The 25314-nt window shown below is 36.0% G+C and overlaps 1 protein-coding gene across 2 annotated transcripts in view; it reads right to left on the bottom strand.

The window, feature by feature from the left end:
- MAN2A1 (mannosidase alpha class 2A member 1) overlaps positions 1 to 25314 on the bottom strand; it is a 122677-nt gene that overhangs the window by 20982 nt on the left and 76381 nt on the right. For both annotated transcript variants that reach the window (XM_075079368.1, XM_075079367.1), the window contains exons 13-18: positions 18484 to 18649; positions 16339 to 16569; positions 16106 to 16228; positions 10293 to 10407; positions 5915 to 6048; positions 4668 to 4809 (exon numbers count right to left, since the gene is read on the bottom strand). In XM_075079368.1, the coding sequence (XP_074935469.1) occupies positions 4668 to 4809; positions 5915 to 6048; positions 10293 to 10407; positions 16106 to 16228; positions 16339 to 16569; positions 18484 to 18649 (911 nt within the window). The remainder of the gene's footprint in view (positions 1 to 4667; positions 4810 to 5914; positions 6049 to 10292; positions 10408 to 16105; positions 16229 to 16338; positions 16570 to 18483; positions 18650 to 25314) is intronic.

The raw sequence follows: 25314 nt of genomic DNA on the forward strand, positions 1-25314 counted from the left end.
TGTTAAACTTCATGGGTTAGCCTTCTAATTTGTCTAGCTCTCTCTGCAAGGCATCTCTGCAATTTTGTGTCATCAGCAAACTTAATTAGTATTCCTTTGAGTCCTGCATCCAAGTCATTTATGAAGATATTCAAGAATACTGGCCCCAAGATGGAGCCCTGCAGAACCCCGCTAGTGACTGGCCACCAGCCTGATGTAACCCCATTTACTATAACCCTTTCAGCCTGACCCACCAGCCAGTTGCTCACCCACTGCGTTATGCTTATATCCTGCTGTGCGCTGGATATTTTTGTCCAGGAGAATATTGAGAGAGATAGTATCGAAAGCTTTACTGAAATCCAAAAAGATCACATCGACTGGCTTCCCTTGGCCAACTAGGTGGGTAATCTTGTAATAGAAAGAAATTAAGTTTGTCAGGCACAACTTTCCCCTCGTGAACCAGTGCCGTCTGGGACCAGTGACTGTGCCATCTTTCAGGTGTTTTTCAGTAACTCCCAGAATAATCTTCTCCATAGTTTTACCAGGCACAGAAGTGAGACTGACAGGCCTGTAGTTACCAGGGTCATCCCTGCCGCCCTTCTTGAAGATCGGGACAATGTTTGCCAGCTTCCAGTCAACTGGGACCTCTCCAGATTCCCAAGAGCATTGAAAAATCATTGAGAGAGGTCTCACTATGACATCAGCCAGCTCTTTAAGTACCCTCAGATGAATCCCATCAGGCCCCACCAACTTACAGGGATCCAGCTGGAGCAGCAAGTTCTGCACAAGTTTGGGGTTGATTGGGAGTTTATAATTCCCAGTCATGGTTCTCTAGTCCAGGGCTCTGGGGGCCCCAGAGCCCATCATCGGTGTTGGAGACTGAGGCAAAGAAAGCATTAAATGTCCCTGCTTTGTCTATGTCCCTGTTTGTGAGGTGACCATTCTCATCAAGCAACAGGCCAATGTTATTTCTGGCTTGCCTTTTGTCATCAATGTATTTTAAAAAGCCCTTCTTATCGTCTTTCACAGTACTGGCCAGCTTCACCTCCAACTGAGCTTTGGCCGCATGAAATTCCTCCTTGCAGTGGCAAACACCATCCCTGCAGTCCTCCCATGTTTTTTGGATCTTGCTTCCACTGGCCATATACTTTCTTTTTTCTCCTTATTTCTAGAAGAAGATTCCTGCTCAGCCAAGCCAACCTTCTGCCTTGTCTGCCTCATTTCCTACACTTTGGAACTGCCTGCTCCTGGGGTCTTAGGGGATGGTACTTAAAAAAGTAACCAGCACTGATGGACCCCAGCACCTTCAAAAGCTTTTTCCCAGGGGACCTTACCAAGCAGATTAGTAACTTACTAAGCAAGATACTCGGCACACATCAAGCATCAAAGAGGAGAACCATCCCAAGTAGCTGCAGCTGTATAGAGAGATCTGTAGAGGATCTGTCTTCATCTTAACACTCCATAAGAGAGTGTACCTCCCAAATACATTTTTTCCCTTTTTTGTCTTTGTTTTACAGTTGGAGACAGAGAGAAAAACAGGTAAGCAATATGAGTATATAAATACTCCCAATCACTCCTTCCTGTAAGGGTATTTTCACTTGTGAGTGTAGTAAAGAACTTTGCACCAGATGAACACTGAATATGGAAGTTCTGAGTTTATGCTGAAATGTAACATTGCTATTCAGAATAGCTCTTTAAGCATAATGTTAAATTATAAATAGCCTTATGGAAGATGAAGTTCATATATTTTCAAGTTTGTATCTCCAGAGGGAAACCAGCTCAGGGCATGTAATTAAGGCTGTTACGGTTTTTGAACACTGAATCTTCAAACAAGCGTACTTGTTTCCTAAATAAATCTGGAAGACTGAAGTGCTTGTTTCCTAAATAAGAAACGTACAATTTAAGCTACTAGAAAAGGCTGCTTAGTAAGGCGGTCTCTTTTATACTTCTTCAGCATTCTACAAATACTTATCCAATTTTCCTAAATACTTGTTCTTCCCTTCCCTCAAGTAAAAACAGATTTTGTGTATCCAGGACAGAAGTCAGCTGGCAATGAGTGAGAAACAAACTACCATTTTTAACTAAGGCATGAGGCTAGGATTGTGCCTCAGACTGATGGTCTTTGTGAATCACTATATGAACACGGGCTGACAGACAGGTATGATAAGTGTCTGAAAAAAGCTTGAACCACAGTAAGAAGGACAAACTTATGATAACCTTTTGTCAAAGTTTTCAAACAAAACTTAAAAGGATCTAGATCCAAAACTACTTAACTACATTTCCAATATTCTTTAAGAAGTTAGAATAACTAACACTGGCAAAATAAAGCTTTATTATTCTTAAGGTGATTGTGAACAGCAAATACAAACAAAATGATCAGTGCTGCTAAAGCCAGAGATAAAAACCATTTCAAAAATGGGACCAATATTAAAAAAGATTATTTTAGGGAAGTTTCTGGCATAAAAATGGTATAAGTGTATTGCATGAGGCTTCAGGACTTCAGTGATCCCTGCTACCCCGTTAATTTTCCACCAGACTGCACGAAGTCCACCTCGAAATGACAGCAGTGCATCCCATTTATCTGGAGGTCTTCTCTGGGGCATGGAGAATAATCCACTAACTAGTAAATTAGAGCAGAACTGGACAGAACTTACAAGGTGAAAAATATTCAGCCTCTAACATTAAAAAATGATTATGCATCCAATCCTACAAATGAGAAAAGAGGTGAAAAGTAGGAATAAAGTTGTGGTGCATGTACTTTACAGTTTTTGACCAAGTCTCTTGGAAGCTGATGTTGAAGACTGATGCCAATACAGTGAGGAATCCTACTCCATACTGCTGAGATCATCTGACAGCATGAGAGTTAACTAACTGTTCCATAATAAGGAACCTGTCTCTAATCCAAGAATGAGAAGTCAGAAATAATCGGCTGTTCATATATATCTCAGATGGTGGGTTATGCCTTGAGACACACAGATGCACAGCTACTGAAGGTGCTTGCCTAAAATGTAATATTTTTGAATTTTCCTCCAGGACCCCTCTGAGATCCTGAAGGGCCTTCAAAGAACTGTCATGAAACGTAGGACTTCCAGCAGTCACAGAACGTTCAGCTTCATTTTTGTTCTCTTTTAAGGAGTCCAACATGCCCTCAGGACAAAAGTAATAAACAGAGTCATTTCATGAAGTATTACATAATGATAACAAGTGAGATGAACACATTCTCTACCTTTAAGAAAAGGCATGTCACTGAACAGAGGCTGACTGTGTCAGGGATTGCCAGCAGAGGAGAGCTCATGAGCAGGGTCAACAAGATAGTAAAATTCTGTAAGTCCCTGATAACTCTGTGAACTTAGATGTTGTGTTATTCTGTGATACAGAAACTACAGTTGTTAAAGAACAAATACATACACTATTACAGGGTAATGGAGGCTCTGCACACTAATTTAGTCTCCAACACCTATGTAATGAGTGCCTACAAACATTGGGTGGTGTCAAATTCACTCACAAAATCAGGCCAAAGGGAATTTGGTTTCTAGCAAAGAAAAGTTTGGAAAAAAAAATGTTTTGAGTCTTGTATCAGGTAATCTTGGAACAAAGTGCTGATATTTTTTACTATGGCTTTATTAAAGCATTGGTCTCTAGGCCAGTGTTATCTCTTTGCCCTAAAATGAATTAGGTTTGCTAATACTGCCATCAGTCCAGTACAGTATCCACTATTTGTCAGAACAGACATTAATATGATACTTTTTTGAAACTGTGAAGGAGGCTTTGGCATAGTTTGACAGGCTTTTTTTTCTTCTAAATATTAATTCAGTTGTTTTTCAAAACTGTGTAAACTCAAACTCACAATATGTTACAGCAAGGAATTATACAACTTAAATTATGAATTATACATCTTATTTTGCCCAACACTTGCTAGCTTTATTTGAATGCCCCCTCATTCTAGTAGCAGTATAGGCTGAACAACTCACCTCTGTTTCCATCCCTCCAGACCATCCATGATAGCCTTCTATGCTGTGAGGGACAAGACTGTGCCCATTCTGGAATTCTTAATATAAACTGATTTTTCTTGTCAACGTATTCATCAGCTCTTTCAAAGTACTCCATTAAATTTGTGAGGTATGATTTTGCTTCAGAAGTATGCTGATTCTTACCCAGGGTCATTTTTATCCTTTAATTCACTAATTCTAGTCTTTTCCTTGACAGCCATATTATTTTCTTTGACAGCCATATTAGGCTATACTGCATATACCTTAAGACCAGTGCTTTCTACCCTAAAGCAAACAAACAAATCAAAACACATGATCAGCACCACAGTATCCATCTTAAGCCCTCTGCTATGAAAGCAGTACAAAAGAGAACCACTTGGTTTTTCTTTTTCACCCTTGAGTTCCATCAGAGTTCTTGGGTGAAAAAAAACTGGTTCTGACAACTTGTTGTTCATTTTGTCTTTTTCACAATGTCTTCCCTCTATCTCTAGTTTGAGACAGATCTTCCATTGAAGATGACAGGATCTCATTTGGGAACAGTATCTACCACCTCCATTATGGACATATTCTAAAAATTCTCAAAGTTGGAGCAACGTATTTCCTTTCTTCAAATGCTAGTAGGTATGGTAATCTCTGAATGAAATATTTCAGACAATCATGAAGGACAGGCCTTTAAAGTATCTATCATCTTATACTTACCATTTTTCAAGCTTGCAACACCTAGAGACTGAGCTGAATGAAGTGTTAAACGAACAGCAACGTCTTGGATATAAGCCATTGTAGTCATAGGATAGATATTTGCTTGAAGAGGCAATTTGCTCATCGTCAGTCTGGGCTGGATCTGCAGTATGAACATGAACTTCAATAAAATACATTCTTTTTATGCATTTAAATTTCAAAGACCTTTTCAGACATTTATCCCTTGTGCTTTAGAAGCACTGATTGACAACCAGCACCAAAGCATTCACTCAACTGTATTATTTAGCTTTTCGGAGATTTGTGGCTAAAATTACCACTTTGGAAATGATAACTTCAATGTACTTTTACATCAAAGAATATTTAAAAAAACCTGAAAGATTCATCAAGGGAACCTACAAAAAAGGAATAATCAGAGTTATAGAATGAGAGAAAATTTTTTCTCCTCTAGAGAACAAGCAGTGAATAGATTCAAGGTAGCAGAAAAGGAATTGTTGGTTTATAATGGAAACTTAAAGTGCTAGTGAAATTCGTGAATGGTACATGACAAATGAGTAGTAGTATTAAAATTATTTTCATGTTTAAATATTCACTTTACTGTCTCCAGCAAAATGCACTACTACACACTAACTGGAAAAATAGTGGTCTCTTACTCAGCAGGTATGGTTTTCGATGTGATTGCAAAACTATTTTTAGCAAGGAAGGAAGGTTGTGGAAAAAAATTTTTCTTTCTTTCGTGTGTGCTGCAGGGTCCAAGTTAAGAAAATAGTCATGCTATATTTCATCAGATGGATTACCAATAGAACAAGTTACTACACTCCAAAAATACATCACTTATTTCTACCACAGCACCAAGCAGTTGTTCTCTCTGAGTTGCTGGACCTTATGTACATCTAGCTTTGTGATACCCAAAGGGTTCTAATTAAACAGAGAAAGCAGAGGGAAAAGAAGGGATGCAGATATACAAGCAGCTACATTGGGCTTGTCGTGACTTGCTGTATTAGAATTCTTATGTTAAAAAGTATATAAAGGAATATTACAACAAAGTCCTTGAAATAAAACAGTTGTTACTTCACGTGGTGTAAATCAAATTTTATAATGGATATATTGTTAAAGCTTTTCTCCTTTTAAAATGATTAGTGGAGTTTACATAAGAGTTTGATTAATATGACTCACTCTTTACAATCAGAAGTACTAAAACAGTCAAAAACTGAGACCCTAGACTTTTATAATTAATAGACAATAATTACCTGATATCCATTAAGATCAGTATAGAATCTGTTTTCACTGTTTATGTCAGATGAAATTCTCATTGCAAGCTCACGGTTATATTCTCCTCTAATATCCACAATATTGGAAACTTCAAGAGACTGGCCTTCCAAACCTACATGAAAAAGATGCATTTAAAATATCTCAATTTTTAAAAGTGATTGCGCATATATAAGAATGACTGTGCTCCCAGAACACAGTGTTCTAGTTTTCCCCTGCTAGTTTTCCTTTTCTGTTATACCTAACCAGATATTTGAAGGCAGTTCAGTTATGAGCTGTATGATATAGCAGTACTTCTAATTCAGTTCTCATTGAACAGACAGTCTGAAACCTTCTACTGAAGTAGAACAGAAGCAATTGATGATAAGAACAAATGTGGGTTCTGGTAAATCATTAGGAAACAGCACACAACTGTTAAGTCCTAACAGCTAATATGCTGGAACAAGACCTAGCCGTTCACTTCTCCCCTTGACTCTTATGCAGCTGCAGCTATGCACAGACAAGAATGAAGTTACCAGCTTCTTGACATCAACTGTTCCACTAAGCAGGAAACCAGTCAGCTGTTTTAAGGAAGATTCTCCCTGTTTTGGTTAAGGAGTTAATTAAGGAACTGCTCACTGTTATGACCACAAGGATACAAGTCTTTGCTGACAGGGAAAAGATGCCTATTTATTAAAAGAAGGATCAAGTAACTGAAAATGCAGACAGATGTTCAGTGAGATTTTTTTCTACAGTGCCTCGCACTGAAAATTAAATACATTTAATAAAAACCTGACATTTTCAAACAGTTCAAGACACATTTTGGATGGGATCATACCATTATTCAGCATGACCACTTCTACCCTTTCTGTAGTCTAATGGAACTAACAATTGTGAAAAGAATTCTGCCAAACAGAACAGAGATATGAAATTTCTCTTTGTAGTGAGATGCCTGTCTGATGGGTTGTAAACAGACGATGGTAAAAAATGAGGGAATCATTAACCAACTTAGTCCTTTAAGACTTGAAGACAGTATTTAAAAATCTCAGATATTAAATACAGTGAACTATTGTGGGGGAAAAAAACCCCAGTATGTCAACTCACAAGACCCAGAGGCAAGCTCATCAATTTGGGCTCCTGAACTGTAGAATCTTTTACAGGACAAAATATCTTCAAATAAAATTTCTAGATTCCTAAGCACACAGAGGTTTGCACATCACCTTTTTCTTTCTACACATACAGTTTTCAAATTGTTTTAGCTGTTCTGTTTGAGAGCACATTGGAATAGTTTCCTTAAGGTCTTTACTTTGTCAAATTCTAAAGCACTCTCAATCTTTATTCAATGGAATGCTGAAAGTGTCTGCCTGCTTCAATTTTTATGCTATTATTTAGTATGTAATACTGCTGTAAGGGTTGAGTTTTTGTCACCTGAATAAGGAGGATCTCTAGCTCTGTATTTCTTTCCTCATCTTTTTTTAAATCTGAATGCCACCCGCAGCAGTACCAGCAACTGTTAAAAAGTTAGCATTTACCAATGGCTATTACACTACAGTGCTAAATAGAAAAACATTTTGCTTCAGGTAATTACTCCTATTTTCCCAGACCTAGTCTGGAAAAAGTAGGTCTATACGCTCCACTTTTGACACTCTTAGTCCTAGATTCTCCAACTATATTAAAGTAGGGCTACTAAAGCATGGGTACACTGAACGAGGATACAGTATTTTAGTTTACAATTTTAAAATGACCAGAGCATGAATTACTCTCAGCTCTTTCCTACGGCATAATTTGAGTTAATACAAAAATACAATTACAAAGATAATGAGACATAAGAAGCTTCCGATAAAAAAATGAAAAAAACTCATTCTGATATCAAAACCAGATGACAATGGAAGCAGAAGAAGTTAAAAATCACTCATCAGTCAAACACTGAAGGGAGCTGTCAAGCCAGAGTATTTTCTGCTCAAAATCAACACAATTCTAAAGCCAAAAGTGGCAAAAGCAGTGTTTTACCACAATTGCTGAAGAAGCTATAGTCCTCGGAAGGATTAATGACACGAACAGGCTTTCCACCACCTGGCAAGCAGGTAGGTTACAAGAATAGTATCAAGTCTTTATTTAAAAACAAAATGTCTGTATACGTTGTATACGTGTATGTATACACACATTTACTTCTCTCCACATGCTTTGTTACTATACATATCTCATAAGATAATTCAAGATACCTTCTTTTAATTGAAGTAATGCTATATAAGTAACTTCCCTTACAAAACCCAGGAAACAGACCTCAGCAAAACAATGATGCAAAGTCATCACTTTTTAAACTTTGAAAAAGGTCATTTCATATGAAGAAATTAAAATAAAAACACACCATAAAAGTAAACAGAGAAAATATATATGAGCTAATTGCATCATTTTCCATTGTAAAGGCTGGGAACATGGTACAGGACTCACGCCGTTACATATCCAGTTATCATGGTGAAGTATTGAAACAGTGTGATGAATGAAAAATTGCCAAAAAAAAAAAAAGTAACTAGATAGTGCACTCAAAAGATAAACTTATGAGTTAGGAATTGGCAAGTGATTTTCACTGACCACTCATTTTCTGTGAACTGTGAAATGGAAGTATAATACTTCTCGTAGGCACTTACTAATGAACTAAACAAAAGGAAGTAATACAAAGAAATCCATTAAAAAAAACCAAACAACCTCTCCGTACTCAAAAGAGACACTTTTCAGGCTTCACGCCTTGCTTCCCTACAATAAATGTCCTCCTTATATAAGTTCCCGCTTTGCTAAGAATTTTAAGTTTCTGAAACCCACACAGCAAAGCAACATTCTTTTTACGTTTTTGTCAACCTAGTACATGTTGACCTCAAGGTACCGTTTTTCCATCTAAACCCATTTTACATATTGGTCACATAAAACCAAAAAATATAATCTTGAACGTAAAAATGTTTCTTCACTATTGTCAACAACAAATTACTATACAAGGTCTTGGTTTGTATTAATAAGAAATGTGTTCTAGAGTTTGATCTAGAATTACTGTATCGGATGAGCTGGCAACTGAACTCTGATCAGTATAGGGCATGTGGGTAAATTCTAGCAACTTCAAACTTCAAAGTATACACTTATGTAATAAAAAATGAGGCATCTGGATCAATTTTAGTTCTAAAGAGAAATATATTAAAGCTAAAAAAATGAAACATATCAGTTCTGTGGGACTGTAAAGTAGGTAACACTGGCAATACTATCTCTGAAACCTAAAAGCAATAAGATAAAGAGCAAGGGAGACTTTCAGAGTACTTACAGCTCTATTATTTGTTTTTGAGGGTGTTTAGAAAATAATTAAATATTATAAATAAGATTTAAAAAATCATGCATACAATTTTGGCACCTATAGTAAAAGTAATGCTAATATAAAACATGTTTAAATTCCTTCAATTGTTGAAAATATAGCCAACACTTCTGTATTTCAGAAAAATTCCAGTAAATACAAATACATAAACATCTGAAAATGTATGTTTTCTACCTCAATTACAAAAAGATGCACTTAAGCATTTCAAGTCAAGTTGCTACAGAAAAACAGTTTTATACAATTGTACCATGATTTCCTCCCTCTTCTACATTTGTCCTGGCCAATTTAATCACCAAGTTTGGAAGGGTACAGAGTTTTCAAAGTAACTGTTTCCCTAGAATTTTCTTGGAAATCAGTAGCTGAACAGTAGAGAAACAAAAAATGAAAGCCTTCCTGAAGGAAAAGCAAGCAAAATGATATGAAGTTATGTCTTAAGAGACAATAAGCTAGTGTTCAGAGCTGGTGCCTCTCAACAGACACAGCCAATTCTGTCACGAGCTCTTCCAAGTATATAAAACATAAAAAGGAAGCTCACAGGTAACTAAAGCATGCCTACAATTGTGGAGTAACCAGACTTCACTGTTAATGGCACTAACAAATAACTTTACATTCTTTGTGACTTCAGATAAGATATTGCTGTACCTACATCAATGTGTTTGAAGCTATGAAAGAAACTATGTTTTTGTATTATCTCCAAGATATTTTTTTTCCTCATTTTCATTATTTACAGATACCTACAGCTTTCAGATGACCCTGTAAAGTTTGGTACCCCCTTGTAGGTAATTTATTCTATAAGATTTCCTAATAATGACAGGTATCTCCAACATATCTGTTGAGTTTAAGCATGCCAGCTTAATGACTAGGATGATGTTAAAAAAGGGATCATGGTGCCCTGGACGCAGGAAAACTTGAGTCTGACAAATGCTACTTCAGAAGTGCATTTAGATATTAGAAAGACAGGGAGGATCCAAGATTGTACTGATGGAAAATAACTGCTGAGAGAGACAGAATTTTACAACTCTTACCCTGGACTTTATACAGTCGCATGGTATGTGTCACATGGTGGAAAAAACATACAACTTCTGAGAAAATCCTTCCATGAGCAACTCTTATGGTAGGTGGATCTGTGAAAATATAAGGCTACAAAAAGAAAATACAAAGTTAGAATAATTATTTTGAAAGTTTTGCATAAAAGTAGTGCAAATAAATTGAAGTGTTTAATAAATACTAAATAGTCTTCTAATTTTTTTTAAACTGTACTACATTTAGGTCTAGTCTAAAAACTGGGAATGAAAACATTACATAGTAATGTATTAATATTGCAAACATCTGAACTGAGCTTTTTTGCTAGCAGAATTATACTTGCTAACCAGAATCAGATACTGTAGTTTCATAATCTATGGCAAATGGTTTAACTACCACAATACTTTGTTCTCATATAAGTAGAAAGCTCACATGAGACGCATTTAACAGTTCTCAGATTCTGGGATATTGCTCCAAACACTAAGTTCACACACCAGAGTCTCCAACCTGCCCGTGTAGCCAGATCAGCTCCCCAGCTGGAGATACAGGGAACCATATTTCCCATTCTGAACTATTCAGAAAGATCAGATGACAGGGAAGAAAAGGAATTAAATGTAATTTTGCAGTTATTGTCTGAAACTACTTAATTTTTTAAAATTGTGATTTGATACTCCACTACCACATGCATTGAGAGAAATGTAGCAAAACCAGTTTGCAAGCCTCTAATTCAGACACATGGTGGGGAAAAGGTGCAAGTGAGGAAGGAGAGTTACAAAGGCATATGCTATCATGTGGTTTTGGGGGTTAGACAAGTTCTTTCTGATACAGAGAGTGGAGATATGATGTATACTCTAGTTCTCATCTCAAGTATGCCTGTTGTTCCCGGATTGTTAGGCAAACGGGAAAAATGAAGAAAAAATATGGTACTGGGAGAACAGAGAAGCCTTGTAAATCATATTTAGTGCCTGGAAAAGTACTAGTCCTAGAAAGTGACTTCATGATAGTCACCTGGAGACTTACTGAGTTCAGAACTTATAAAGAGATAATTGACCAGATTTGCCACCCTGAAAACATTTCAATGAATCAGGCTTTTAAGCAGGAAAACATCATTATGCATTGAATGTGCACTTATTCTAGCATCATTGTAAAGATCCTTGGTGAGATGCACAGAGGCCAGTGAAATGATCCTGGTCCTGGCTCTGAAATATAAAGATACTTTTGATGTGAAAGTCTGACTAAGATGCAGAAATAGGACTCTTATTACTCAGGTATAAACTGCTTTCCTTTCTAAGTGGAAGGAACCGCCAATGATAGAGCTATTTGCAAAACCAGTTGGACAAAGTCCTGGTCTGAATTAGGTATGTACTCTGCTTTAAGTGGGAGCTTGGACTAAAGGACCTTCCAGCGTGAAGGATGCTATGATTACGCAGACCTTAAATTAGGAAAAAAATATTTTGGTCTCATATCCAGGGGCAGTCTCAAGACTCCACTTCCTAAACAGTTAAAATGAATAAACACTGGAAAATCTGTTCCCCTCAGCTCCACTGGAAAGATTCAGCAGCCTGCTGTGGCAGATTTTGTTGAGCCTGAAAAGCAGTATATTCAGAAACAGGATAACAGGACTATAGGTCAAAGGGTCCAGAAATAATTTTTCAGTACTCATACTCAAGAGAAATATGACAACTCAACCCCTCCCCAAAGGAAGGGAAAAAAAAAAAAACCTACCACCAAGTTAGAAATTGTAAGGGACAATACTTGGAGCAAAATAATATCCCACAGCTCCCTAGGATTTCTTAAAATACTTGGCATCAAATTGAGTGCCAAGGGGCAGAAATAAACAGAGAGATGCCTTTCCTTAAAGGCTTACTAGCTTGCATAGAAGCTAGCATGGCATATTGCAGCCTGAAGGCATGAAGCATGGGCAATAAGCCTTTCCCCTTGTAGTCAAGTGAAGCACAACTAACCATCTTAATGTGGCCTAGAAATTTCTGGCAGTGCAGCACACTGTTGGTGTGGAAGTCAAATAAACTATGACCAGAGGAAAGTTTTCCAACATGAAATGCTCTTGATATGCCCAAGATTATAAAAATGAACTCAAGACAAAGCCTTCAAGAAAAGTTGCTTCTCAGTAGTAGATTACCCTTCATTTGTCAGAGTTCAAGGTTAGACCAGGCTTTGGGGTGCGAGGAAACCAAATACTATGAGCTCTTGAGAACTGTGTTTTAAGAATGACATGGCAGATGGGAGATGGTTGTCATTTTAATACTTTTGTCTCCAAAACCAATCCCACCAATATGTGGGGAAGATTTTTAGATGATAGGTATGATGCTTGAGGAAAATACATAACACCAAGGAAAGAACAGACACTTCAAAGGCAGCGAATTCTTGAGTATTGTGAGAACCCTTCAGGTAATGGTGCCTGTGTACTTGCCTTTTCCTGTTATAAGGTATGCAAAAATAGGGGAAGCATTAAAAGTAGGGATACTATGCTTGACTGACAACTCTCTGCCTTTTTGAGAGGGAAGACCTGAAGATGGATACAGTGGGATACTCTAAATGGATAGTCTCTCTCTTTGTGGACAGTTCAGCATCCCAATCTCACTTTAAAAATGCAGAAAAGTACCATTATTTTCTCCTTAGGTTTGAAGGTCAAGCATTTAGGTAACTCAGATACATGTTCTCCTCTGAGAATTAGAGGCAATAGGTAATCCTGATGGACTAAAAATGGATCTGTCATGAAAAAAGTTTCTTGAAGCTGGTAGCAGCAGCTACAGCTATACAAGTCAGAGACCATAATCAGTAAAGGAAGTCCAACCATGGAGACAAAGTCCGAAGAGGAAAAAAAGGATAAAAGCTCTAGCACTAGAGATCCTGCAGGATAAAAAAAGAATAAATCTCTTTCCTTATATATTCTGTTAGTTCATAAGTACCTACAGCAACTAGTACATATGTCTGTGCATAGACACAGGTGCCTGAGGGAGAATCACAATTTCCCAGCCTGGGTCTATCAAAGAAGACCACTTGGAATCTGAAAAACTGATTTATAAAATAATAAAATTAACTGCTCACATTGATCCCACAAACTGACTCTCTGGAAAAAACTGCTTTGTTTTTTCCCTGTTGAAACTGAACATGGTTAGTAAGTAGGTCATCACATATTGACTTGTCTTGAATACATAGAAGAAAATATAGACACTTAGCTGTTTCAAAGTTTATTGAATACTGATTTTTTTTTTTCTCCCAGATCTAACAGATTTACAGAATTGGCCATCCTTCAGAAAAAAATCACAAAAGATAGAAACATGTTTTCCCTTCATAGGCAGGATGCTTTTGTTTATAATCCTTGTGAAGTCCAAGGAAGTCCCTTCCAAGTTTTGATAACATTGTCAGTTAAGCAGCACTGACATTTTAAAAAAATTAAGATACTGCCTGTCTTTTTCCCTGGTACCTTGCTTTTGTTCTATTTTGCAGAAAATAGAGACACATGATAGGAGCACACTGCCTTATCTCTAGAGCTGCAGCATGGAGCCTCTGCTCTGTGTCATTGTCCTGGACTTCACACTAGTGTCTTGACCTGAGGCTGCCACTAAACTACTTTCACCCTTCAGATACAGTAGGGACAGAACCATCCGTGGCCAAGACACTACGCCACAACCCCAGAGATTGTTCTTGCTGTGGGCTGTCTAGCTGCACCATGGCAATGTTTGACATGGTGTCATAGAGCCTTTAGTACAGCTATTATTTCCAGAGCAGTGATAAAAAATTATTGGTTTTTAGTTTACCTTCTACTTCATACTGAGTATTGCAGAACTGAAAAGAAAGGAACCAGAATACTTATCAGGTGACAAAACAATCGTTAACAAAGGCAAAGAAAACATCTAATGGTACTTGTAGTAGAGGAAAATGACCCAAAGTCAAATGCAATTATTCATTGCTAATTTTGCAGTAATACATAGGGCAAGTGGGATAGGAAAAAATGCACCCAAGCAAAATTCAAGAAAACTGCCTGTAATCCATCCTATTGTCACTTCACACAAGGACAGAAAAATGTTAGTAAATCCACCTCACACTAAGAACCCTGAACAGATGGCATTTCTTTTAAGACAAAAATCATTAATTCAAACTCTTTCAGAAACTACTATAGAATTACATTGTTATTCCCAGTGGGACAACCTAATTAGTGTCATTAAAATGCAAGCCAAATGAGCCTTAAGGCATATTAATGAACCAAAATTGTTAGAAGTATCATGATTTCATTCTTATTGTATAACAAGCTACAAAAGCTGAACACCACTCTTTCTAATGTTAAGTAAAAATGTACTTCAATTTCATTTTTCATTAAAGTTCAGTATGTACCTTATTTTCTAACTATGCTTGCAGGCATGTGACAGACTACTGCTGTTCAAAAAATAGCATTTTGCTATGTATATGTGTCCAGATTATTTTTATAACGCAAATAATTCACAAGTATAGTTAAAATGATGTAATTGTTAGATTTAGTGATTATTGTTTTTATAAGCAAAAGATGAAATAGCTTCTAAAATAAAATTAAAGTGTGACCATGCACTGATGAAAGGTAAAAATTAAAGAACATAAGTGACATTGTTCAGTTATTCACAGATGAAAACCACTGACATTTAAAACTGAAGAATAAGTGAACACTGATGAATATAACTAATGCGAATATTTATGGTACTAAATGTACTACATGCTTTAAAACTGCCAACTCTCAGACCTCAAAATGTGTGCTTCTGGAAAAGACTGCTAGAAGGAAACTGTTCTGTCCACTTCCAGATTGATTTACACATAGAATGACAACAAAACCAAAAATAAAATAATTACCCTTGTTTATTTCCTGAAATGGTAAACACAGAAATCCCACTTGGCCTTATATATGCAACTTAAGTTTCCCCAGGAGAAACTGGAAAGAAGAACTATGATGCAAGCTAGCCAGCTTCTTAAATGTGTTCATTATCTCATCATTTGCTTCTCCAATATCTCCTTTCCGGTTCCAAAAGTGGTACAGTAGATTCCATACGGTAATTAAGTGTAAGAACACTGTAATTCCTGAATTTCCGATCTGAAAACTAATAGGAGTATGCTGTTGCCCTCCAGAAATTAAGCAGCTAAAAATACTGATAACCCTAGACAACTAAATCAGAATGGTTGCTTGCTATTCCATCTTTACATTCATCAGTTGGGACTCAGTAACTTAATTACTGTATTAAACTACATATGTTAATATCAGCTAAAAGAAGTATTACACTCTGAACACAAAGCTCCTCATTCACAATAAAGAAGTCTTAAAAATCAGAAAAGTGAAGAAATGCAGAAATGAACCAGTATGCCCTACACATTTTCACTATAGGAAGTGAAAGTGGATTAGTTTTATTGATAGTGAGTAGAAGAGAACAGAAAACAGTATTTTCAGTTGGAAGGGACCTACAATGATCATCTAGTCCAACTGCCCGACCAGAGCTGAACAAAAGTAAAAGCATGTTATGAAGAACGTTGTCCAAATGCCTCTTTAATACGGACATATCTTGCTGGATTTCTTGCAAGGCTAGCATCTTATTTTTTTGGTGAATCATCAATATTCTCTATATTTTATACACATTCAAATGAATGCTGTGTTTTTACCCAAACCTAGTGTTATTGATTATGAAGTTCTGCCAATCATTTCAATAACTGATAACATTATTTGTAGCCAGAAAGCTGTATTTCAGTGTGGGGGAAAACTAGCTCTTCCAATCGTATTTGCAGAATGCTTCAAGCTACTTCAAGATTAGAATCTCTCTGTAAATAGAAGATTTACCTTGGCATCTCCATCTGGTAAGAAGAGATAAGCTCCGCTTTTATCCCGGTTATTTGTAGTTCCATACCAAGCAAACTCCACCTTAATTTGATGATTTTTACCATCCTCTTTGGTATTTATTTTCTAAGGACAGAGAATCATGTTTGAAATCATTGACACATTTAGTTTTCCATGGATAAGAACAGAAGTTCTTAAAAAAGTAAAACAGTGTTTTGGAATATAATGCAACATACCTCCAGTAATCCAGACATTCCAGAAAACCACAGTTTCATGTAAGAATTTTCTAAGATTATATTATCCACAGAATTCTGTATCTCTTTTATCTTGAAAAGTCTGTCTGGCTTCTCCTGACTACTACTCCTTATGTATATATTATAGTCTGCTAAAACTGCTTCTGAACTCTGAACTTCCAAAAGCTGGTAAACTCCAAGCCCCAGAGGTGGTAGATGTGCCACAAAAGAGATCTGTTGGGAGCAAGGAAGAAGCCATTATTAAAAACAGAAATATATAAACTTTTTATATTAATCTTATCCTCAGAGTAACTCCTTTTGATTCAATAATTTTAGGATGGCTGAATTTTTTCCATATTCCATAAATGCATATGAAATTACAAATGACATACCAAAATTAACAGCTCAAGCATGTTAAGAACTAGCAAACAAAAATGCCTGCACTGCTAATTTGCTTAGCATCAAGACCACTGTTATATTAATGCAATAATGATTGAGTCTTGTTGAAAAAGAATGTTAGCTGTGATGTGCTGTTATGAGCAAATTTGCTGTGCACTGAAGATACATGTGTAGCTTATCAAGTGTGCAGAGACCCTGCTTATCACTTAAATTACATTTTAAATCCACAAATTTAAATAAGAAAAAAAAAAGGCAACTGTCTCATTTTTAGACTCTGGTTATTTAGGAGCTATAAGTAACGTGCACAGAAGAGTAACACACAAGGTAAATCTCCAAAGCAATTTGCTTAGAATTTGAGGTACAGGTAATATTTTTTCTTCTTCTTCTTCAGGCAATTAACTGTTAATTACTGTACTGGTTTTGGCTGGGATAGAATTAAGTTTCTTCAAAGTAGCTCATATAGTGCTATATTTTTATATCAAGAAAGTTGATAACACAGGGATGTTTTAGCTATCACTGAGCACTGCTTATGCAGCATCAGGGGCTTATCTGCTTCTCACCCCATCCCATCAGCAAGTGGCTGGGGGTGCACAAGAAGCTGAGAGGGGACACAGCTGGGACAGCTGACCCCAACTGACCTAAGGGATATTCCATACCATATGATGTCATGCTCAGCATGTAATGGTTGGGGAAGAAGGAGGAAGGGGAGGGAGATATTTGGTATCATGGTGTTTTGTCTTCCCAATAACCAATAAGCATGAAGCCCTGCTTTCCTGGAGATGGCTGAACACCTGCCTGCCAATGGGAAGGAGTGAATTAATTCCTTATTTCACTTTGCTCATATGTACAGCTTTTGCTTTACCTATTAAACTGTCTTTACCTCCACCCAGGAGTTTTCTCACTTTTACCCTTCTAACTCCCTCCCCCACCCCACTGGGGGCAGTGAGTGGCTGTGTGAGGCTGAGCTGCCAGCTGGGGTTAAGCCACAATTATCAATAACTATTCCTTTGAAGGACAACTGAGAGACACTTATTGGATTATCTTCACAGGAATGCTATCCTGAAACAAGTTCAACTTGGCTCCCAAGTCAAAAGGAATCTAAGAACATCAGCCTGAAAGTAAAAAACTAGAGCTTATACGTTCTTAGTAATACAACAGTACTGTAACAAAATACAGTTTCTGAAGTGAGATCATTGAGGACAATCTTCTATAATGATGCATGATTCAAAAATTCTCAGAAACTTTGTTTAAAACCAAAAACACAAGGGGGACTCAAAGTCATCTGCCTAGCTTCAGTACAAGAGTAACAGAGATTACTATCCTGCCTCTGTATCTGGAAGGCAAAAAAGAAAAATCATCAGAATCTAACTGCTTAAGCCATTGCACCTGCAAAATCTTCCAGCTGGAGTATTAAGCACATACAGACTGTGTGACTGTCTGTATGGACTATCACTTGAAGGACAAAGCAGCTTTAGATAGTCGGGGGAAGACACCAATTCTGTATTTTCTGTTCATACAGTTGAAACTGACCCTTTAAATGTAATACACCATACCACAAAAGTTTAAAAACTTATCAGTTGAAGAAACATTAATGCTAAATAAATTTTTTTCCTTAAAATGACTGAATTAATGGCATTAGCTGCAGAAGAGAGAACTGCCAATACTTGAAGTATGCTTTCCATTTTCATCTGTGAAGCTACAATATCTGTCAAAAAAATACTTTAATGCTTCTTACTTAAAGTAGCATACCTGATATGCTTCATGTGATACTGTAGTTGCTCCTTCCCAAACAGCACTAATCTGGACAGTAACGGGTTTTCCCAAAGGAGATAGTAATTTAACTCTAGGTGAATTCACATTGATGGAGACTACTGAAAATCGCTCTTGTTCCATAGGATTATATATTAAAAGGTACCTGCAAAAACATATTTGCCAAATTACCTTTTGGCAAACAAGCTTCATCCTTCAGGTTTTATATTATTGCACATACATGGTACATACAGAGCATTAAACAATGTTAGAACAACAGGTACATACCACAACAAAAAATATGCAAAACATAACCAGGAAACAACAGATATTTAACATCAATTCTTGGCAGATCTTCTTTTCTTAATACTACTATTTTTCCAAGGAATTTTGAAAATACCTTACAATAAAAACACACCAATTTACCATCTTTACTAAAGAATTGTTATTAAGAGTTGCAAGCATAACTGGGATATTTAAGGTTATTGTAAATGTATTTTTCAGGATGAACTATTAAAATTCTTATTCACAGTTGCTTTCCCTTTAACATAATTTAGAACAATGAAGTAACAAACAAAACCTGCTGCACATATATATGTCTGATATGTATCCTTAAAACAACTAGTTTCTCTTTGCTGAAGTTAAATATTATTTAAATTAGAATTCACCAAAATTCCCTACGGCTACTGTCTGCACGTACATTGAAATCTTTCCATTAGGTACATACAGAAAAACTAATTTTTATGTAACCTTATGCCTGTTCTTCCATTTGAGCACAGATTATGTTACTAACCAAAAGAATCAGCCCTGAAACTGAACTTTTTTAGCCTCTCTCTCTATATATATATAAACTGTTTTATTACAGGTTTGTATGTTGTTCATCATAGAAAAATAAAATTATACTAGAACATTTGTGCCTCATACGTGTGTTGGACTATCACTGTACTGCTTGGCTTTTCATTGCCAAGCTCAAAGTAAGCAGTATTTACAACTGTTCCCTAAAGTCTCCCTTTGTTCATTTCATCCTTTAAAAAATTGTCTTTAATGAAAAACATTAAACGTTCTTGCCAAAATTTCTAATATCTTCTTAGATATGCAGCAGAACCACTATTCTGTCTTCAACCTCCTTGACCCGACCCACTGTAAACAGTTTACTTCATGAAATCTTATCTTTCAACAGTTTCCATGATATCTACTTCTTCCTTATCAAATCACTCCTCCAACATTTCTTCTATTTAGATTCTCCTCATTCTCTGCTCCGTTTTCTATGCAGTTTCCTCAGGGTTTTGTCTATGGTTTTCTTTTCCTTTCATACCTTAACCTTCAAATTCAATTACTACCTTCACAGATCAAGCCAATTCATCTAGAGTTGTCTCCTTCTGCCCAAACTAGAAATCTCACCTGTAGCTTGAACCTGTTTCCATAATCTCACATTCTGACTTTAATTCTTCCAGGTGTAAAATCAGAGAGACTAATTAATCATTACTAAACTATGAATGCAATAGAGACAAGGAAAATTCTTCCTTCTCCATACTGCTCAAAAATCCCACCTACTCACTGTCCACCCTGCCCTTTGATTTTTTTGCAGTGCTACTCTAATTTTAACAAATGCAGTTTCACTCTACAGATACTCAGAATCCTTATGAACCCTAAACAGGCTACCATTTTCCCCTTATCTTTCCACTGCCATCCTCTTTTTTTCCTGCATCAAAATTAGGCTGTTCATCTTCAATCCCATAGCCCTTCACTGCTGACCTATTACCTCACAATCAGTAGGAAAGGTCAAATCCAACTTCTCATTAGTTGAATAAAGTAAAATCAGAGGCTATATTAGCTTTTTCTATCAAGAACCTTTAGACTACCTGCATACAGAATGACCTTCCCATAAAAATTATTTTCCTTTCAACTCTTTTGATGAATATTCCCATGCTGAATTATTGTTAAATCATGACCTCTGTGCATAACAACTACTTTCCTTGGTTATTAGTGCCTCTAACCGTGGTCAGTTGCCTTCTAACACAACTTAAAGCACTTTAGGACACTCTTTTTTGCCCTGTTTCATGCTGAAGACTCCTAAATTCCTATAAAACACAATAGTTAACCGTACTCTTGGTCAGCTTTCAGAGTCTTTAAGAACTTGTGCAAGACTTTGTGAGATCCTACCCTAGACTGGGTAGGTAATTTTACACTTCTGCTTAACTGAAGATGTGTTCTTTTAGATAAAATTTTAATTTAAATGTTAATATAATTTCTTTATAACAGCTGTGGAAACAAAACTAAACTGAACCAACACTGCCCTCTATCTTGAACCCCTAAAAAGTAGGAAGACAACAAAATAAAATTAAATATTTTTAAAGAATTTCTCATGCACTGTGAAAAAAGCGCATAAGAACTGTGTCAGAAGCAATACAGATCTAAGAAATGATCCAACACCAAAGCTCAGAAGAAATATTCTTATCCATCAACAGAACATTACAAAAATCTTTTTATTTTTTCTATACAGTGAAATTCCTCAGTTCTTATGCCTCCAAGTATAATACAAGCTTATGCATACAATTAATTTCTAGTAATGTTATACCTCATTAAATTTACATTATCTGCCAAAGAAAGAATACATTAATGTGAAAATATTTCCAGAAACTTTGTTCATCTTCCCATTGATATAAACATATTACACAACTTTAATTAGTCACATGACAAATTTACCCATGACAAAAGACCTTAGGAGCTACCATATTACCATTATATTTCACAAGATTTTTTTTTTAAATATTTGGATAAAACAAAGCTCTTGTACCAAAGAACAAATGTTTTTTACCTTCTTGAATCAATGTATCGTAAGTGCATTATATATATGTATAGTAATAAGGCAGTCAGATGAAGCTAGTAATGACAGAGCAGACTTTCAGCAGTTGAAATGCAGGAATTTTGCCTAGATGCTAATATTTTGTTTTCAAATTTTATTTCAGCAGAACTGAAGTATTTATACTTAGCAAAATATAATTCTTGTGCATATACAAAAGCACTGACTAATGTAATTACATCACATTACTCTGAAGGATCATTCAACTCCCACCCTTAAACAACATCCCACCATAACTATTTTAAATTCTTTATGAAACAAAAGAGCTACACTTCACATAAGCTGTATCATTACAAAAAATGTCATCCACAAATGCAGAGTACAACTGCTTAATGTACTGTGGTTACATTACACAGAGAAGCAACTTGACAATATTTGAAGGTTTTCTATTGCAGATTTTAAGGCAAAATATGAGTATTACTGTCTTTCAGAAGCAGCAAGCAATTATTGTCCTTTCATTATTCAGATCACTGGTCTTTGGCAACAGCACCAAGAAAACTACAAAAAGCTCACATCTTTTATCCAAATAAAAGGGTAGGCGTTTTAATGCCTACTGTTAAAATTCAGATGAAAAATTTCACCCAAAATATTTTACTTTAGAAACACCATTATGGCCAAGTGTCAGCATCATTTCTCTCATTTATTCAAGAAATCAAAGAATTCTGAAACTATAGTAATAAAAACTGCATTGAAATAAAAGGTAATCATATAACTTTCTACAGATAAAACCACGGCCAATTTATTCACACAGAGACCACGTATTACATCTGTGCACTGGGAGCAGGAGTAAACTGCTCTCAGCCCTCAAAAAATGGGAAACAGGTGCAGATTTGAGCTCTTAATCCTAAATTGGATGCATTCTGATGTGCAAATATTGGCAATTTCGGAAAAGCAAATCCTGCCACCGGCTTTTCAGGCACTTTTGGAAAGATATGCCTTGAGTTTTTTTACCCCATACTCTTCTGGGTCTCTGAAACCCAGAATAAGTATCTTTGATTCATATAAGCATAATAATTTTTCCTATATAACCTATCATACACTGTTAATAAACCCTTCTATTAAACATACACATTCAAGAATCAAAGAATATATTGAATAGTCTTTCCTGCAGTAAAGATTTAATTTGCTGTGAAACTTTTTCAGCCAGAGCTGAAAAAAGCCACCCCCCACTATTATTTCAAATGCTTTATTAAATTATGAAGAAAACATGTGAACTGGTGTAGCTATATTCACAGCAAAAATGTAAATAAAGGTGATTCAGATATCTAATCTTTGTCTTCTAGAAGAATGCTACTGTAAATTTTGTTTCTTAAACTGAAAAGTTATGGTATTTCAGACCACTGCTCTGTTTGTTTCACAAATATGCATAAACATATGGGCATACGTATATATTGCTACAGATATACATTTGTTGGTAACACCTGCAACACAATTACTATTCTTGTTCATTCATACTGCCTTCACAAGTAATGCATTCAAACAACATGAGAAACCAGAACTCATTACTGGTGAATGTAATCATCAGGGACAACGGATTATTCAGAACACCACCTCTTCAAGACACTTGGACTCACAACAGCTCAAAACAGCTTTCATTGCTTGGTGGAGGACCATTATTCAAGTCTGCTTTGAGAACCAACTCCTTGAGGCACTCTACAATGTTACTAGAATCTCTCTGACAAACCTTTGCAGACAGATTAAAGCATTTCCCATTACAGCTCATCAGAACCAGTTGTCTGGGCATATATGCACAATTTCATTGCAAAGTTACATGAACAGCACCTTCAAAGCTGACTAGTTTCTCCCCCTCTTCTATTAGAGGTTAAGCTAAAAAATAGCTTAGTGGTGAAAAAAGCAGACCTGCTACATCTACATCTACTTTACATCTAAAATTGAGAAAAGATACAAGCCATGAAGCCAAATGGTCTTCCACTGACTAACAAAAAATAACAAACGGAAGCATGTAAATTATCCTGAAATATCAAAGGGATGGCAGGGAGTGAAAGAGAGGAAAAATCATGAATACACACTAAAATGCTCTAAGCCCTATAGAAAAGTAATTGAAGTAACTTTACATATGTTAAAAATCACCAGAAGGACTGGTTGATTAGAAACAAGAATTCAACTAGAAAGGAGTTCTGAGATCTCGGCAGTTGATAGACATTGCTGGACTAAAATTTTAGAATTCTAAACAAAGTAATCTCAGTGGGATGGTAAAACAAAAACTCTCCAGACCAGGAGAGAATTGAAACTGTTCTATGTCTGAAAATATGCATGAAAAAATTACTATGAAAAATGTGACAGGAGTCAGTAGATAGTAACATTGTTTAATTAGTAAACACTCATATGTATGTGGTGTAAATGAACTAGGGATTAGTAGTTAAATTGCATGAAGCATCGCTTGGCATGGTAGCTCCCAAAAATACCAAAAAAGACTATCTGTATTATGTGACTTATGCTGTACGTTGTAAGTTGTTTTTTTTTAAAAAAAGAAAAGCCATATAAATGCCACATATACAACTTGAAGTGTCCTTCAATGAACTTAATGTTGGGGTTTTTTTTAAAAAAAAGGATTCAGGATATCTTCTGAAATCATCTGCTCATGCTGCTCCTCTGGTTTTTGAAATATCAGGCATTTTCTGGTATATCTCAAGCCATGTTCTTAATTTTCTTTTAGGAACAAGACTAATCAAATGCCAACTGTGGAGGCTCATGATCATGACACTCTCCTTGATGGAAGATTAATGCTTTTTTCTACAACTCTTATCAGTTACGAAATTGAGCTTTAGAACTATATCTTTCACAGCATTTCAAGACACCTTTCAGTCCTATTCAAAATCTATTTAGTAAGAAAGTTAAGTAAAACAGAAAGTTTTGGACAAAGTAATTAAAAATCTCATGCATGAAAATCATGTGACCAATCCACAGTTTCTGAAGGTATTCAACTCTGATTCATGCTTGTTTTATAGCAAATTTGACTCTGCAGGTATTTATGATTGTCATTTTTCTCTCTGCCACATGAATATTTCTGAAATGTAAAGAGTTACCCGCATTTCATCCAAATTATACTTTTTCTAATATATATTATTCAAAACACTGAATGCTCAAGCCTCTGTGTATCTTGAACTATTATCAGTGACATTTCTTTTATCAGTCACAAATTTCTTTTAATAGTGGCAAATCCTACCAAAAAATAAGGGAATAAACAATGTGGAAATCAATTTGTCAGTAAATTTTGAGTTAAAAAGTCCGTAAGCCCCTGCGGAATTAATGTATTACTGAAGAGATATGCATGGATACTTGTCCAATAATCCAAAAATAAATTTATTCCTAGTTCATATTCAGAACGAAGCAAAACCAGTAATACCCATAAAATGGAATAATTCTGCATCAGAGCACTTTTTCCCCCCCCCAGAGGGAAAAATACACTTCCATGTCAACCATATCAAATAATTTACAGAAGTCTGGTGTTACAGATTTAGGATATTTCTTTTATAACTGGATACATACACACGCTACATATATGGGGCAGGGGTCACAGAGAGGTAGAGGGAAAATCCAGAGTTTTCCAGTATTAGCAAGTATCTTGACCTTTGCATTCCTATGGAGGACTGATCTGTTGCTACTAATTTAAGTAGTTATTACTCTGCTTAACACTTCTCATCAGAAACCTACTTATCAATGGTAAAAAAGAAAAAAAAAAATGTATGACTCTGCAAACATTTAATGTGTAGAACTGTTAAAATAACCAGCAGTCAGACAGCTCTTTCATCAAAAGACATACAGAAACACTCTTCCTTTTATAGCAGATCTGCCAAGTGCCAAAATAACATTTGTCAGAGGAAAAAACCTATTTATCCTGAACAGGAAATTCCTTTTGCCTGTATGACAAACTGAGCCAAAATTGCTGTGCTTGTGCATTAAGGACAGCAGTTATAACAAGACCTGTTCTCTCATTAGAGCAACTA

This window comes from Phalacrocorax aristotelis, chromosome Z, assembly GCF_949628215.1.
Source record: "Phalacrocorax aristotelis chromosome Z, bGulAri2.1, whole genome shotgun sequence".
NCBI lineage: Eukaryota > Metazoa > Chordata > Aves > Suliformes > Phalacrocoracidae > Phalacrocorax > Phalacrocorax aristotelis.